Source organism: Phoca vitulina, unplaced genomic scaffold (assembly GCF_004348235.1).
Source record: "Phoca vitulina isolate PV1807 unplaced genomic scaffold, GSC_HSeal_1.0 scaffold92, whole genome shotgun sequence".
NCBI classification, from domain to species: domain Eukaryota; kingdom Metazoa; phylum Chordata; class Mammalia; order Carnivora; family Phocidae; genus Phoca; species Phoca vitulina.
The window spans coordinates 2646274-2660390 of record NW_022589795.1 but is presented as its reverse complement, the minus strand read 5'-3'; the positions used below and the strand labels follow the sequence as shown (position 1 = coordinate 2660390).

General features: G+C 41.1%; 1 protein-coding gene across 4 annotated transcripts in view; it reads left to right on the top strand.

Moving 5' to 3' along the window:
• The window catches only part of GJC1 (gap junction protein gamma 1), a 42699-nt gene extending 31450 nt beyond the window's left edge, over positions 1 to 11249 (top strand). For 3 of the 4 annotated variants that reach the window (XM_032396632.1, XM_032396634.1, XM_032396633.1), the window contains 2 exons: positions 7907 to 7982; positions 9122 to 11249. In XM_032396632.1, coding sequence (XP_032252523.1) covers positions 9142 to 10332 — 1191 coding nt within the window. In that variant the 5' untranslated portion in view covers positions 7907 to 7982; positions 9122 to 9141 and the 3' untranslated portion in view covers positions 10333 to 11249. Of the gene's footprint in view, positions 1 to 7408; positions 7983 to 9121 lie in introns of those variants that run through there. The other variant, XM_032396635.1, reaches the window with a different exon arrangement.
• Positions 11250 to 14117: the final 2868 nt, after the last annotated feature.

Here is a 14117-nt window from a genome sequence, read left to right as displayed (position 1 = left end):
GGGAGCCTGACGCAGGGCTCGATCCCAGGACCCTGCGGTCATGACCTGAGCCGAAGGGAGAAGCTCATTGAGCCACCCAGGCGCCCCTAAATTACACATCTTTGAAGTATACAGTTTGGTGAGTTATTATGACATGTATACACCTGTAGAACCATCATCACAGTCATCATCATCATAAGAATGATCTTCTTACCCACAAGATTTCTCCTACGCTTTTGTAATCCCTCCTTCTTACCCCCCACCCTGCACTCCACCCCCAACTCATCCTTAGGCAACCAACCACTGGTTTCCTTTCTGTCATTATAGATTAGTTTGCATTTTCTAGAATTTTATATAAATGGAGTCATACAGTGTTTACTCTTTTTTTGCCTGATTTTCATTTGGCCTAATTACTTTGAGATTCACCCGTGCGGTACGTATCAAGTTTATTCTTTTTATTGCTGAGTACTATTCTACTTTATGAGTATACCGCAATTTATTTATTCATTACTCTGCTGATAGGCATCTGTGTTGTTTCTAGGTTTGTGCTATTAGAAATAAAATTGTTGTGAGCGTTTATATGCAAGTGATTTTATTTTTTTATTTTTTTAAGATTTTATTTATTTATTTGACAGAGAGACACAGGGAGAGAGGGAACACAAGCAGGGGGAGTGGGAGAGGGAGAAGCAGGCTTCCCGCGGAGCAGGGAGCCCAATGCGGGGCTCAATCCCAGGACCCTGGGATCATGACCTGAGTCGAAGGCAGACGCTTAACAACTGAGCCACCCAGGCGCCCCTAATTCCTGAAGGATCTTTTCATTGGATATAGAATTCTTATTGACAGTTCTTTTCCTAAAGCCCTTGAAAAATGTACCACTACCTTCTAGCCTCTGTGGTTTTTTTAAGGGAGAGACAGAATGGGTGGCGGGGAGGGAGAGGGAGAAGCAGACTCCCCGCTGAGCAGGGAGCCCAACATGGGGGCTCCATCCCAGGAACCCGGGACCACGACCTGAGCCGAAGGCAGGCAGTTAACCGACTGAGCCACCCAGGTGCCCCAACCCTTTGCCCATTTAAAAAATATTTTTTTAATTTAAATTCCATTAATTAGCATATAATATATTATTAGTTTCAGAGGTAGAGGTCAGTGATTCGTCAGTCTTATATAATACCCAGTGCTCATTACATCACATGCCCTCCTTAATGTCCATCACCCAGTTACCCCATCCCCACACGCCCCTCCCCTCCAGCAACCCTCAGTTTGTTTCCTCTGATTAAGAGTCTCTGATGGTTTGTCTCCCGCTCTGATTTCTTCTTTATTTTTTCCTCTCTTCCCCTATGATCCTCTGTTTTGTTTCTTAAATTCCACATATCAGTGAGATCATATAATTGTCTTTCTCTGATTGGTTTATTTCGCTTAGCATAATATCCTCTAGTTCCATCCACGTCATTGCAAATGGCAAGATTTCATATTCTTTTTTGATGGCTGAGTAGTATTCCTCTGTGTGTGTGTGTGTGTGTGTGTGTGTGTGTGTGTGTGTGTGTGTGTACATACTACATTTTCTTTATCCATATACACACACACACACACACACTACATTGTGTTTATCTGTTGATGGATATCTGGGCTCTTTCCATAGTTTGGCTATTGTGGACATTGTATAACCGCTGCTTTAAGAATTTCTCCTAGTTCTAGATGTATCATTTCTGGGTTTGTATCTGTTGATTTTTCTCCTTATGGATCATATTTTCCCATATGCCTGGTAATTTTCTATTGGATGCCAAATATTATGAATTGTTGGGTTCTGGTTTTTGGTTTTTTGATTCCTTTAAATATTTTTGAGATTTGTGCTGGATACTTTTAACTTCTGAACAGTTTGAGTTTTCAGGGCTTGCTTTTGCTTGCTTTTAAACTTTATTGAGGGGAACTTTGTTTTTAAGTAATCTCTGCACCCAGTGTGGAACTTGAACTCACAACCCTGAGATCAAGAGTCACATGCTCCTCCCAACTGAGCCAGCCAGGCACCCGTGTTGAGGGGAACTTTAAGGTTTGGTCTAGAACTAATTATGCCCCACTTCTGAGGCATTACCTTTCTGAGTACTCTATATAATGCCCCATGTGTTAGGATGTCTTTCCACTCTGGCTAGTAGGAACACAAATTATTTCTTGCCCCATGTGATATCTGGGGGTTGGTCTGCATATCTTCTAGTTTATGTCCCTTCTTTGGGTAATTTCCTTACTGGTCAGTACTCAGCTAAAGACTGAGGAGAATCCAATGCTGATCTCCAGAGCTTGCTCTCTGTAGCTTTCTCCTTTCCAGTACTCTGCCTTGGGAATTCTAGCTACATTGGCCTCTCCAAATTGTGTACTCTGTCTCCTCAATTCAGTGAATCAGCCAGGTCCTCTGGGTTCCCTCCTTCCTGCTCTGCAGCCTGGAAACTCTCTCCATGCAGTAAGCTAGAACAATCAAAGGTCTCACCTGTTAGTTTCCCTTCTTGGGGATCCCTGTCTTGTACTGCCTGTTGTCTAATGTCTGAGAGCTATTGTTTCACATATTTGGTCTGGTTTTTAAATAGGAAGAGAAGAAAGTTGAGAGCATTTCCATCTGTTGGCACTTATTTTCCTCAGTGAAGAGGAATATAAGAGCATCTGAAAATTTGGAATTGGGCTAGGATTTGGGAATCTGAGGTAGATTTTGAAGAGAAAATTGAAGAGAAATTTGAAGAGAAATGGGAAAGGGAGACAGCTATGGAAAAGTAAGCAAATGGTTTTCTGAAAGGTAATGAACCAAGATTAAAAACAGGTTTCAGTGGCGCCTGGGTGGCTCAGTCAGTTAAGCATCTCAACTCAGGTCATGATCCCAGGGTCCTGGGATTGAGCTCTGCTTTGGGCTCCCTGTTTAGTGGGGGGTCTGCTTCTGCCTCAGCCCTTCCCTTCTGCTCATGCTTTCTCTCTGGCTCGCTCTCTCTCTCAAATAAATAAATAAATAAATTTTTTTAATTAAAAAAATACAACCAAAAACTTCAAAGTGAAACTCTTCATTTCTAGCCTAGTGTTTTGCCTAACACCTGACTCCATACAGCAGTCCATTTTCTGCTTAAACTGTTTTGTGAACCAAGGTTCATTGCTTCATGAGGCTGCTTATTTTTAAAAAAGGAAGAAAAAAGATTTATTTATTTTAGAGTGTGTATGCACATGTATGAGCAGAGGGAGAGGAAGAGCGAGAATCTCAAGCAGACTCCTGAGCATGGAGCCCCACACAGGGCTAGATCCCACAACCCTGAGATCATGACTTGAGCTGAAATCGAGTCGGACACCCAACCAATTGAGCCACCCAGCACGCTGAAGCTGCTTATTCTTTTTATGGACAGGCTGATGCAGTGGGAATCTAGGAGAAAAATACAGAAGAGATTGTAATAAGTATAAAACAGGTCCCATAGGAATGTATTTATTCGTTTGTCAGACAGTTAATTTAGCACTTAACATGTGCCAGTTACTGGGTTAGATGCTAAGGAAGCAGAGGTGAAAGATGTGTAACTTTTGGGGCTCCCAGTTCAGATACGGTGACAAGTCAGAAAGTTGCAGCAGCACTGGGAGTAATGGTGCTTGCCGTGAGGTCGGGCACAGCTCTTAGCTCCGTATATGTATACATTCATCCTAGTAACTTCCTTTAACAAAGTTTTCGCATCTCAGACTGGTGTCTCCTGAACTGAGTTTACCAACTTCTCTTGTCCCTATTCTCAATGCCCAAATAAGTAATTAAACTTATAAACTTATTAATTAAATAAGTAATTTTAATCATTTGTTGGAGATACCACTCTTCCAGTTTTATTCCCTCCCTCCTCCAACTGCCAAGAAACCTTTGCGTTCTTTCTGGTTTTGTTTTTGTTTTGACTTGAATTCATTCTGCAAATAAGGTCTTAAACTCTGAAATTTCCCCTTTTGATCTTTGTGAATTTATTTTATTATTTAATTTAATTCTGATGCCAAAGATTGGGATTAGGTCCCCCCTTCTGTGTTCACATGGAACCTGTACATAGTTCCATCAGTAATGTAATTCTTTATTAGTGGTTAAGAGCCTGGCTTCACCACTTTAATAATTGTATGATCTTGGGCAAATTTTATATGCTTTCTAGATCTCATTTCTTCATTTTTAGAAGGGATCTAGTCATATATCTACCTCCTGGGATAATCCAAATAATATGCTTTGTATTTAATCTTGAAAAATCCTATGAGTTTCTTTTTTTACAGAAAAATGTGGTAAACTTTGACTTGATCCTGTTAGGGTACAATGGTAGAAACTTCAAATACAAAGAATTTGAGAGGGAATTATGTAATTTATTACCATGTTTATGCCAACTAATTTTGAAAATTCTATTTTCTAGTACAAGACAAGGTAGATTTGTAACTTTAGTTATTTGGAAAATGGACTAAAAATAGCACATTTGGTTTCTGTCCAATAAATGTTATATAAGCAAACCATAATTTTTGTTAGTGTGTTTGTGTGTGTGTGTGTGTGTGTGAGTCCTTTTGAATTATGGGCTACCATGAATTGCAGTATTCTTTACGTAAAAAGTCATCCTAGAAGAGATAACTTTTCCACCTTTGAATTTATTCAAGAAATTGACCAACGTGACTATACAAAAATAAGAAAATGTGAAGGAATGGGCGCCTGAGTGGCTCCGTTGTTAAGCGCTCAGGTCATGATCCCGGGGTCCTGGGGTCGAGCCCTGCATCGGGCTCTCTGCTCCGTGGGAAGCCTGTTTCTCGCTCTCCTGCTCCCCCTGCTTGTGTTCCCTCTCTTGCTGTGTCTCTCTCTGTCAAATAAATAAAATTAAAAAATAAAAATAAAAATAAAAATATTTTTTAAAAATGTGAAGGAAGACAGTAAACTGAAGGATTTATATTAAAGGTCAAGTGGTTAATGTCTGTACTATGTTGAGAATACATTCTGCAAATAAATGGGCAGAAGGCTAGAAATAGTCTGTGAAGGGGGGGATATGGGAGAACCGTGTCCTGGTATATTAAAAACAAAAACTGAGGGGCGCCTGGCTGACTCAATTGGTAGAGCATGCAACTCTCGATATTGGGGTTGTGAGTTTGAGCCTCATGTTGGGTGTAGGAATTACTTTAAAATAAAATGTTAAAAAAAAAAAAAAATACCGGGACGCCCAGGTGGCTCAGTCGGTTAAGCGTCTGCCTTTGACTCAGGTCATGTTCCCTCTCTCGCTGTGTCTCTGTCAAATAAATAAAATCTTTAAGAAAAAAAAAAGTACATATAAGTCGATTGGGGCTTTCTTAGCAAAAAACTTAGGTATTTGCCATCCCCCCCTCTTCTCACCACCACTCGTCACATGCTCCCCTGTCACTTTCCCTTCATAGATGGAGACTATGAAAACGATTCTTATTTTTTCATGAGAGCCATCACAGGTTAATTGCACACTCGCTCCCCATTCCTTATCCAATCTGTTTGCTGAAACAGGGAAGTCAGAGAAGATTATGTCCTGAATTTTATTTTTATTTTTTATTTTTAAAGATTTTATTTATTTATTTGACAGAGTCACAGGAAGAGAGGGAACACAAGCAGGGGGAGTGGGAGAGGAAGAAGCAGGCTTCCCGTGGAGCAGGGAGCCCGATGCGGGGCTCTATCCCAGGACCCTGGGATCATGACCTGAGCCAAAGGCAGACGCTTAACAACTGAGCCACCCAGGTGCCCCTGTGTCCTGAATTTTAGGCTTCTGATAGGAGAGCAAAAAATGGCAGAAGAGAGGGAACTGTAGTGGAGCAAGAAGACAATGAGACCACACTTGGCAATGACGTGTTCTGCTTAGAAATGTAAATTCCAGAACCCACCCTTCTACACATTCTGTTTTCTCTCTCTCTCTCTCTCTCTCATTGCCTCCCTCCCTCTCCGCCCCCCCCACACACACCCTTGGAGTAGTGTAGTCTGATATTTAAGCCATTCTCTTAATACTTGCAGGGAAAGGAAAGGGATTTGGAAAGAGTATCAAAGAAAAATCTATTGACTCCTCAGTAGATAAAAATAATGGTGATGCTGCCATTCATTTTAGGAAGCCCATGGTTATTTTAGAAAGAAAATTTCCCAGCACCCATTTTATGAGATGCTGGAATTAAGTTACTAAACACAACACTGTTTATACGGTAGATATGGGTATGGGGTGCTGTAGCATTTATGAATGCCCATGGGAAACCAGGTTCTAAGGGTTCAGCATTTTCTAGGCCGAGCGTACATCTTAGCCAGTGTACAGTGCCTACTTCTGGGTGTGTTTCACTGCTTTATAACTTATATAAGCTTTGAAGGACATATCACCATTCCTCCTACCCCAAGGAAGTTAGATTATTAGATGCTGAACTGTTGAGAAATTCTTTCATAGCAATAATTACTAAAAAGATACTTGTTTGGGTGGCACAGTCAGTTAAGCGTCTGACTATTGATTTCAGCTCAGGTCATGATCTTAGTAGGCTCATGAGATTGAGCCCCATGTCAGGCTTCACACTCAGCATGGAGTCTGCTTCAGATTCTCTCTCCCTCTGCCCCTCCCACTCATTCTCTCTCTTTCAAATTCTAAAAATCTTTTTTAAAATGATACTCGTTTGTCTTCGGTGTGGAGGAAGGTGTAGAGGATGAATTTTCTAACTAACAATTGTACTTTGATGATTTTGACTTATGGGAATAAATAGAATTTCAGGGTTCAGGGGAGATGCTTTAGATGGGGTATTTGGGAACAATCTGAACTTGGGCATGTGAATCATGACAGGAGTTCCATATTGGAAACTTGACTTATGTCACCATTTAAAGATTGTATATTCCTCTTCTGTGGTTTTATAACTTGTGTATTCAGTGAGAGAAGTGCTGAGCTCATTTAGACACTAGGCCTGGGAATGTCTTGAAGTCCTATGGTGAGATGCTTGTGTACTCAGATTCTGTACATAATGTGACTCTTGAATGTTATGTAGGTGCCTGGACTACTGTCTTTTCTTATTTTCACTGACCTTTTGGAAATTGTTCTAGGTTTTTTCCCTGTATCTTAACCCCCTCCCCAGATTTTTCTTAAGTTACTATGAACATGTAACACTTATGGATTGTTTTATTTATTTAATTAAATGATAGCAAATGAACAAAGTTGGCACCTTATGGATGCCTCTTGGCCACAGCTATTCAGAGTTGGCAGAACTTGATAATAAGCAATAATTTATCCGGGATTTTTTTTTAAGATTTCATTTTTAAGTAATCTCTACACCCAGCGTGGCACAACCCTGAGATCAGGAGTTGCACGCTCCACCAACTGAGCCAGCCATGCATGCCCCCCCCCGATTTTTTTTTTTTTTTTTTTAAGCACAATACAGATGCAGGTGTTTTCTTTCCTTGAGCAGTTTCTTTGTGTGAATTTATAAATCACCTCATGTGGATTCGGGTGTCCCAGTGACTGAGAGCCAGCTGTTGGGTGTTTGAACTAAACAGCTTGCTCCCAGTTGGCTGCTTAAATCCCAGTGAGAGGTATTAGCTGCTCCAGGGAATAGAACCGGGAGTAGAGCATCCAGGGTGAAGATTTTCACAAGGCCTTTAGTGACCCGGTTTAAATTTGTTGAGATTTTTTTGCTTTGGCTTTTTCCTATAGGTGCCAGAGTTGATATGCTTCAGATTTTCACAAATGACTCATCTTCCTGTCATATTTTCTTAGACTACAATGACTTAAGATTATCTTTGGGTTACTGTTAAACATAGTTTTTTCTACCACATGCATTGGGAATGGAATAAACAGTGGTACTCAAGCCTGCTTCTACCTCATGCTGATTGATTCCTGTGCTCCATAGAAAACTTCGTTTCTTCCTGAAAATGACATTTTAATGATTCATCATTTTCTGTGGGAGGAAGCTTGTGACCTTCTCTTGTCTTTTTTCCTTCCAGAGGGAATCTGGAAAAATTGGAAGCAAAACATCATTTCTCTAAGAAAATTTTGGATAACAGAAGTTCCGGATAACAGGTAAAGCATATTTAAACTTCAGTCATGCTGATAATCACTGATAATCTGCAAAAGTAAACTGGGAGAGAGAAGGAGAGAGGAGAAGTGTGCTTTGTGTTAGGGGTTGCATTAGGGATTTTATATACATCACCTCATTTCGATGATTTTTAGCAGAATTCTGGGCATAGATTTAAGAATCTCAGACTAAAACTGTCCTTCAAAATGCTGTTTTGTTTTGTTTTGTTTTTTGTTTTTTTAAGATTTATTCATTTGACAGAGAGAGTGAGAGGGAACACAAGCAGGGGGAGTGGGAGAGGGAGAAGCAGGCTTCCCGCTGAGCAGGAAGCCGGATGCGGGGCTCGATCCCAGGACCCTGGGATCATGACCTGAGCCGAAGGCAGACACTTAATGACTGAGCCACCCGGGTGCCCCTCAAAATGCTATTTTAAATGGATTTGCCTATTGATTAGATTTAATGTCCTCACAGTTCAGTTTGGAAACATTTTTAACATCTACCATAAACAAAGTACAGCAATATATAGAATCCCGGAACCTGCTGTGCTGTGCAATCCAGCTAGGGAGTGTCTTCCTAGTTCCTTCTGTCTTTTGTTTTAGTTCTTGATCATTGCCAGTTATTTGCAGCTGTATCATCTCCTTAATTCTTTTTAATACTTTGTCACCAGGTCCAAAATTTAAATTTCCTCATAGAGTGCCTCTTCACAATGGAGTCCAGCCTAAGTGTCCCCATTATGTTCTTAGTGATAGTCTCACCATGACTGAACAGAATAAGCTATGCCTTGTTCTATTTTCATATTTACATCTCACAAAGAAGTCTTATGAAATAAAAGTACACATAAAGAATCCAGTATGCTGGGTCTGAGAAATACATCTCAGATGATAGCTACAATTTTACCTTTGGGACTAGGTAACCAGACTTCCTAGGATTCTGCAGGCCCGAACAAGTGCTCATGGCCTGAGGTGAATTGTCCTACCTGAGGTAGTAGAGCGTGAGATGCTCTTTATTCTGTCATTCTAACATGAGCCTTGAAGTTAGATTTCAAGTATTCAGAAAAGTAGTTCCTAGAGATATCATCAACAAAAAATTGTTTCAGATTTTAATATTTGTTGATTTTCCTTTGGCATTTTTCCATGTTTATCAGGGCAAACCAATTCAATCACCATGAGTTGGAGCTTCCTGACTCGCCTGCTAGAGGAGATCCACAACCATTCCACATTTGTGGGGAAGATCTGGCTCACTGTATTGATTGTCTTCCGGATTGTCCTTACAGCTGTAGGAGGGGAGTCCATCTATTATGATGAGCAAAGCAAATTTGTATGTAACACAGAGCAGCCAGGTTGCGAGAACGTCTGCTATGATGCCTTTGCACCCCTGTCCCATGTGCGCTTCTGGGTATTCCAGATTATCCTGGTGGCAACCCCCTCGGTGATGTACCTGGGCTATGCCATTCATAAGATTGCCAAAATGGAGCATGGCGAAGCAGACAAGAAGACAGCTCGAAGCAAACCCTATGCAATGCGTTGGAAACAGCACCGGGCTCTGGAAGAAACAGAAGAGGACCATGAAGAAGATCCCATGATGTATCCAGAAATGGAATTGGAGAGTGAAAAAGAAAATAAGGAGCAGAACCAACCTAAACCCAAGCATGATGGCCGAAGGCGGATTCGAGAGGATGGGCTTATGAAGATCTACGTGCTGCAGTTGCTGGCAAGGACCATTTTTGAGGTGGGTTTTCTGATAGGGCAGTATTTTCTGTACGGCTTCCAAGTCCATCCATTTTATGTGTGCAGCAGACTTCCCTGCCCTCATAAAATAGACTGCTTTATTTCTAGACCCACTGAAAAGACCATCTTCCTTCTAATAATGTATGGTGTTACAGGCCTTTGCCTATTGCTTAACATTTGGGAAATGCTTCATTTAGGGTTTGGGACAATTCGAGACTCGCTAAACAGTAAAAGGAGGGAACTGGAAGATCCGGGTGCTTATAATTATCCTTTCACTTGGAATACACCATCTGCTCCCCCTGGCTATAACATTGCCGTCAAACCAGATCAAATCCAGTACACCGAACTGTCCAACGCTAAGATTGCCTACAAGCAAAACAAGGCCAACATTGCCCAGGAACAGCAGTATGGCAGCCATGAGGAGAACCTCCCAGCTGACCTGGAGACTCTGCAGCGAGAGATCAGAATGGCTCAGGAACGCCTGGATCTAGCAATCCAGGCCTACAGTCACCAAAACAACCCCCATGGACCCCGGGAAAAAAAAGCCAAAGTGGGGTCCAAAGCTGGGTCCAGCAAGAGCAGTGCTAGTGGCAAATCGGGGGATGGGAAGACCTCCGTCTGGATTTAATCTTGGCTGGGCTTAAAACTTGTGCTTTTCATAGTTTATGGTAAGCAGCGGCTCACTGAATAATGACTTCCATTGAGTAAACATTTGGCTCTGGTTATCTTCAGGGATGCTGTTGGCTCATGGTCCAAGCTCAGGGGACTCTGAAAGTGGGGCTGGGACAAGGGGGAGAAAAGGGGAAAACACAGTGTTCCTGGGCACATATTCCAGCAATAATACAGTTATGGAACTTTACATTTGTGTCTTCCAGATCTGGAAAAGAACAGATATATTTAAATCATTCTTGTTGAAAAGTTTTTGTATGTACAGTATTATGGTACATTTTTTTAGTATGAGAATTTTTTTTGTATTTGTATATTGGACCACTGTAGTTATACTTTTATATTAAAGGAAAAAAAAATCCTTAAGGTAATGCTATTACTTTTGTTCAGCATATGCCACCCTGGGTTTAAAGTTTTAATAGATGCCACACCTCATAAAAGTGCCCCTTGTGTTGCCGGGAAGATTTCAGATACCTAAGGAGCCAGGGGAGGAAGCATCAATTTTCAGTCTTGGACAGAAAGTCCTCAGTAGGGGGAGGTTGAGGTTTTTTCTCCTTTACTTAAGAAATCCTTGAATCTCATTCATGTACCCAGACTTATATCCAATCTTTGAAAACCTATTTGTATTTTCAAAGGATATAAATGATTCACTGCAGGATTCCTGTGATTATCAAGCATTACCAGTATATGCCTTGATGGTGTGTATATAGTTTAAGTTCTTTCAAAAGGCTGATATACAGAGAAGCCCCCAGTCTGGTGGCAGTGCGGGGACCCTGACCAGAGTTGTGATGAAGATTCCTCTGTTGCACATTAGAGCCACGCCTAGAAAGCGAGCCCCACTACACCAGTGAGTTGTGAACCTTAAATCTCTACCCGGAAACCTGCCTCTCCCAGCAATGGGTATTTTCTTTACATGTTAACATTAGAAATACAAAAATTCGGGGCGCCTGGGTGGCTCAGTCGTTACGCGTCTGCCTTCGGCTCAGGTCATGATCCCAGGGCCCTGGGATCGAGCCCCGCATCGGGCTCCCTGCACCACGGGAGGCCTGCTTCTCCCTCTCCCACTCCCCCTGCTTATGTTCCCTCTCTCACTGTCTGCCTCTGTCAAATAAATAAATAAAATATTTAAAAAAAAAAAAGAAATACAAAAATTCCCCTGTAGGCTAAGAAAGCTCAAAGCTACTTGCACTGCATATGGCAGAAGGCCTAAATCCAAATTCCTAATTTTTTTTTGTTTTGTTTTGTTTTGTTTTCAAAGATTTTATTTATTTTTCAACAGAGAGAGAGAGAGACAGCGAGAGAGGGAACACAAGCAGGGGGGAGTGGGAGAGGGAGAAGCAGGCCTCCCGCTGAGCAGGGAGCCTGATGTGGGACTCGATCCCAGGACCCTGGGATCATGACCTGAGCCGAAGGCAGACGCTTAACGACTGAGCCACCCAGGCGCCCTAAATTCCTAATTTTTTAAAATTTACTGTGAAACTTCTATAATTTCTATCCTTCTGCCAGTGTAGATTTTTGTGTGGAAACCAGTCAGAACAGGGATTCTACCTATAAATAGACCTAAAGAGAAATTCAGTATTTATTCCCTATAGGCATATCTCTTTATTTATGACTAGCATTAGGGTTCACATAACACCTGTAACTTGCAGTATTTTATTGATGTTTTCAATCCTGGATTATGTTGGAGAGCTTCGCTCTCACATCACGTTCACATCGTTTGTCTCAGTTTATGAGCATCTGAGTAAGAGCTTGGTAAAGATTTAAAGGAACGGGCCTTCGCTTCCCAGGGAGCATTTCCGTTTGAGTGTCTCACTTTTCTAAGAGAAAGCAAGCCACCAGGGTGCCTGGGTGCTCAGTCTGTTAAGGTCTCTCTTCGGCTGCGGTCATGATCCCAGGGTCCTGGGATCGAGCCCCGCAATGGGCTCCCTGCTCAGCGGGAAGCCTGCTTCTCCCTCTCCCACTGCCCCTGCTTGTGTTCCCTCTCTCTCTGTCAGATAAATAAATAAAATCTTTAAAAAGAAAGAAAAAGAAAGCAAGCCACCTCTGACTTTGAAATTCCAAAATACTACTTTTTATGTCTTAGTTTTAGAACATCAGTTCTTTATTATTTAGGAGAATCCTGGAACAGCACCCTTTGGTCATTTCTTTTTCATTTCTTTTTTTGTTCTACTCAGTAGAAAATTTAAGATGATCTTCTAGCTGTGCGTTAACCTTTATTCTGCTTTTCTTTTTTCCTTTTTTTTTTTAATCTATAAATTTTAGCCTAGAGAAGCTTATTAGAATCTCTAAATATCTTAAGCAGAAAGGAAACTCAGGTGAGACTAAAAGGGAAATTTCAGAGAACAAGAGACCTGATGTGTCCTGGATGATTAGTAGACACGCATAATTTCCTTCATACCATATGTTTTATAAGGAAATTCAAGTGATTCTTCTTAGAAAACAAGCAAGATTTTAAACACCAAAGCTTAGCTAAGATGAAGAGCTCTCAGTTCATTGTTGTGTCTCTAGAGCTTCAAGGAGATTTCTTAATCAAAGGACAGAAAACACACAGACACTCGCATCCATCTACACAGAGCCTGAAGGAGAACAGAGTGGCTTCACCAGCGGAAAAGCTGGGGACTCGGGAGTGACCAAGAGGGAAAGGAGTCGAGCAGAAATGCCAGGCAAAGACTTGTGGCGCCAGGAGCGTCCACTTAGTTCCTACACACAGTGCCCTTGGCGTTTCCTCTCGGCTTGTTCTGAGAATGTTATTTTGTGTCTGGATAATTTCTTCAACATCTTAAAATATATAGAAAGATATTCTGAGTCACTTCACACGTGCACACACTTTAAAAACCTATTTTTTTATTCTCTCGCCGAAGCTTGAAGTATGACAGGGAGTTCCCAACTCTCACTGCTTTCCTAGTGCATTTCTTTCAGCCTTTGAACATGGGAGTTTGCCAAAGCCATTTTCCCCTCGTGTCGTGGACCTCCATTAGGAAGATGGCCCTACCAGTGTGTAGCTTAACCCATTAATGGGTCTACATTGAATCTATAAAAATATCGTTCTGGTTATTCTGGAACATGCAGGTATTAGTATAAAAAGCCTGTGAGCAGGATTTTTTTTCCTATCAAAGTCCTATTCCTTTGGATTGCTGCATCGACCTGCTCTGTCATGTGACATTTACTTTTCTAAATAGTTGAGTGCTTAAGTCCTCACATACTGGAACCAGGGTATGGTCAATAGGTTTATATTTCTTAGCATAGTATTGGGTTTATTCAGATGTGGTGTGTCTTTTGCTCATCATCTGTGTTAAAATCTGTTATTCAGAAGAGATTTATAAAACAGGCTTTTTTCTTAGTCAAATTGGAAGGGAGAATTAGAGAACATTTTCCCCTAAAGAAATGTTAATGTTCACTTTGTGGCTTCATCTTTGCTTTATGACATCGTTTTTCCTGTTTCTATATTTGCTTACTTAAAACCACAAGTGTGTTACCTCATTTGAAGTCGTTTTTCTGGGGATTTTCCTTGACTAATGTCTATAGAACTACTTTTGATAAAAATGAACTTTGCCATCTAAAATGTGTTTCACAGCCCAACAACTCTCACATGTTTGTCTTTCAGAAGGACACCTATGTCTTTAAAGAGAAAAAAATGTCATCATTTGGTACCTTAACTCTCGTCATTTCTTCATGGTGTGAAATTAGTTCTCGTGACTTTTCCAAGTTTTAGGAGCTACCTACTTCTCCAAAATGTTATGAAGTAGT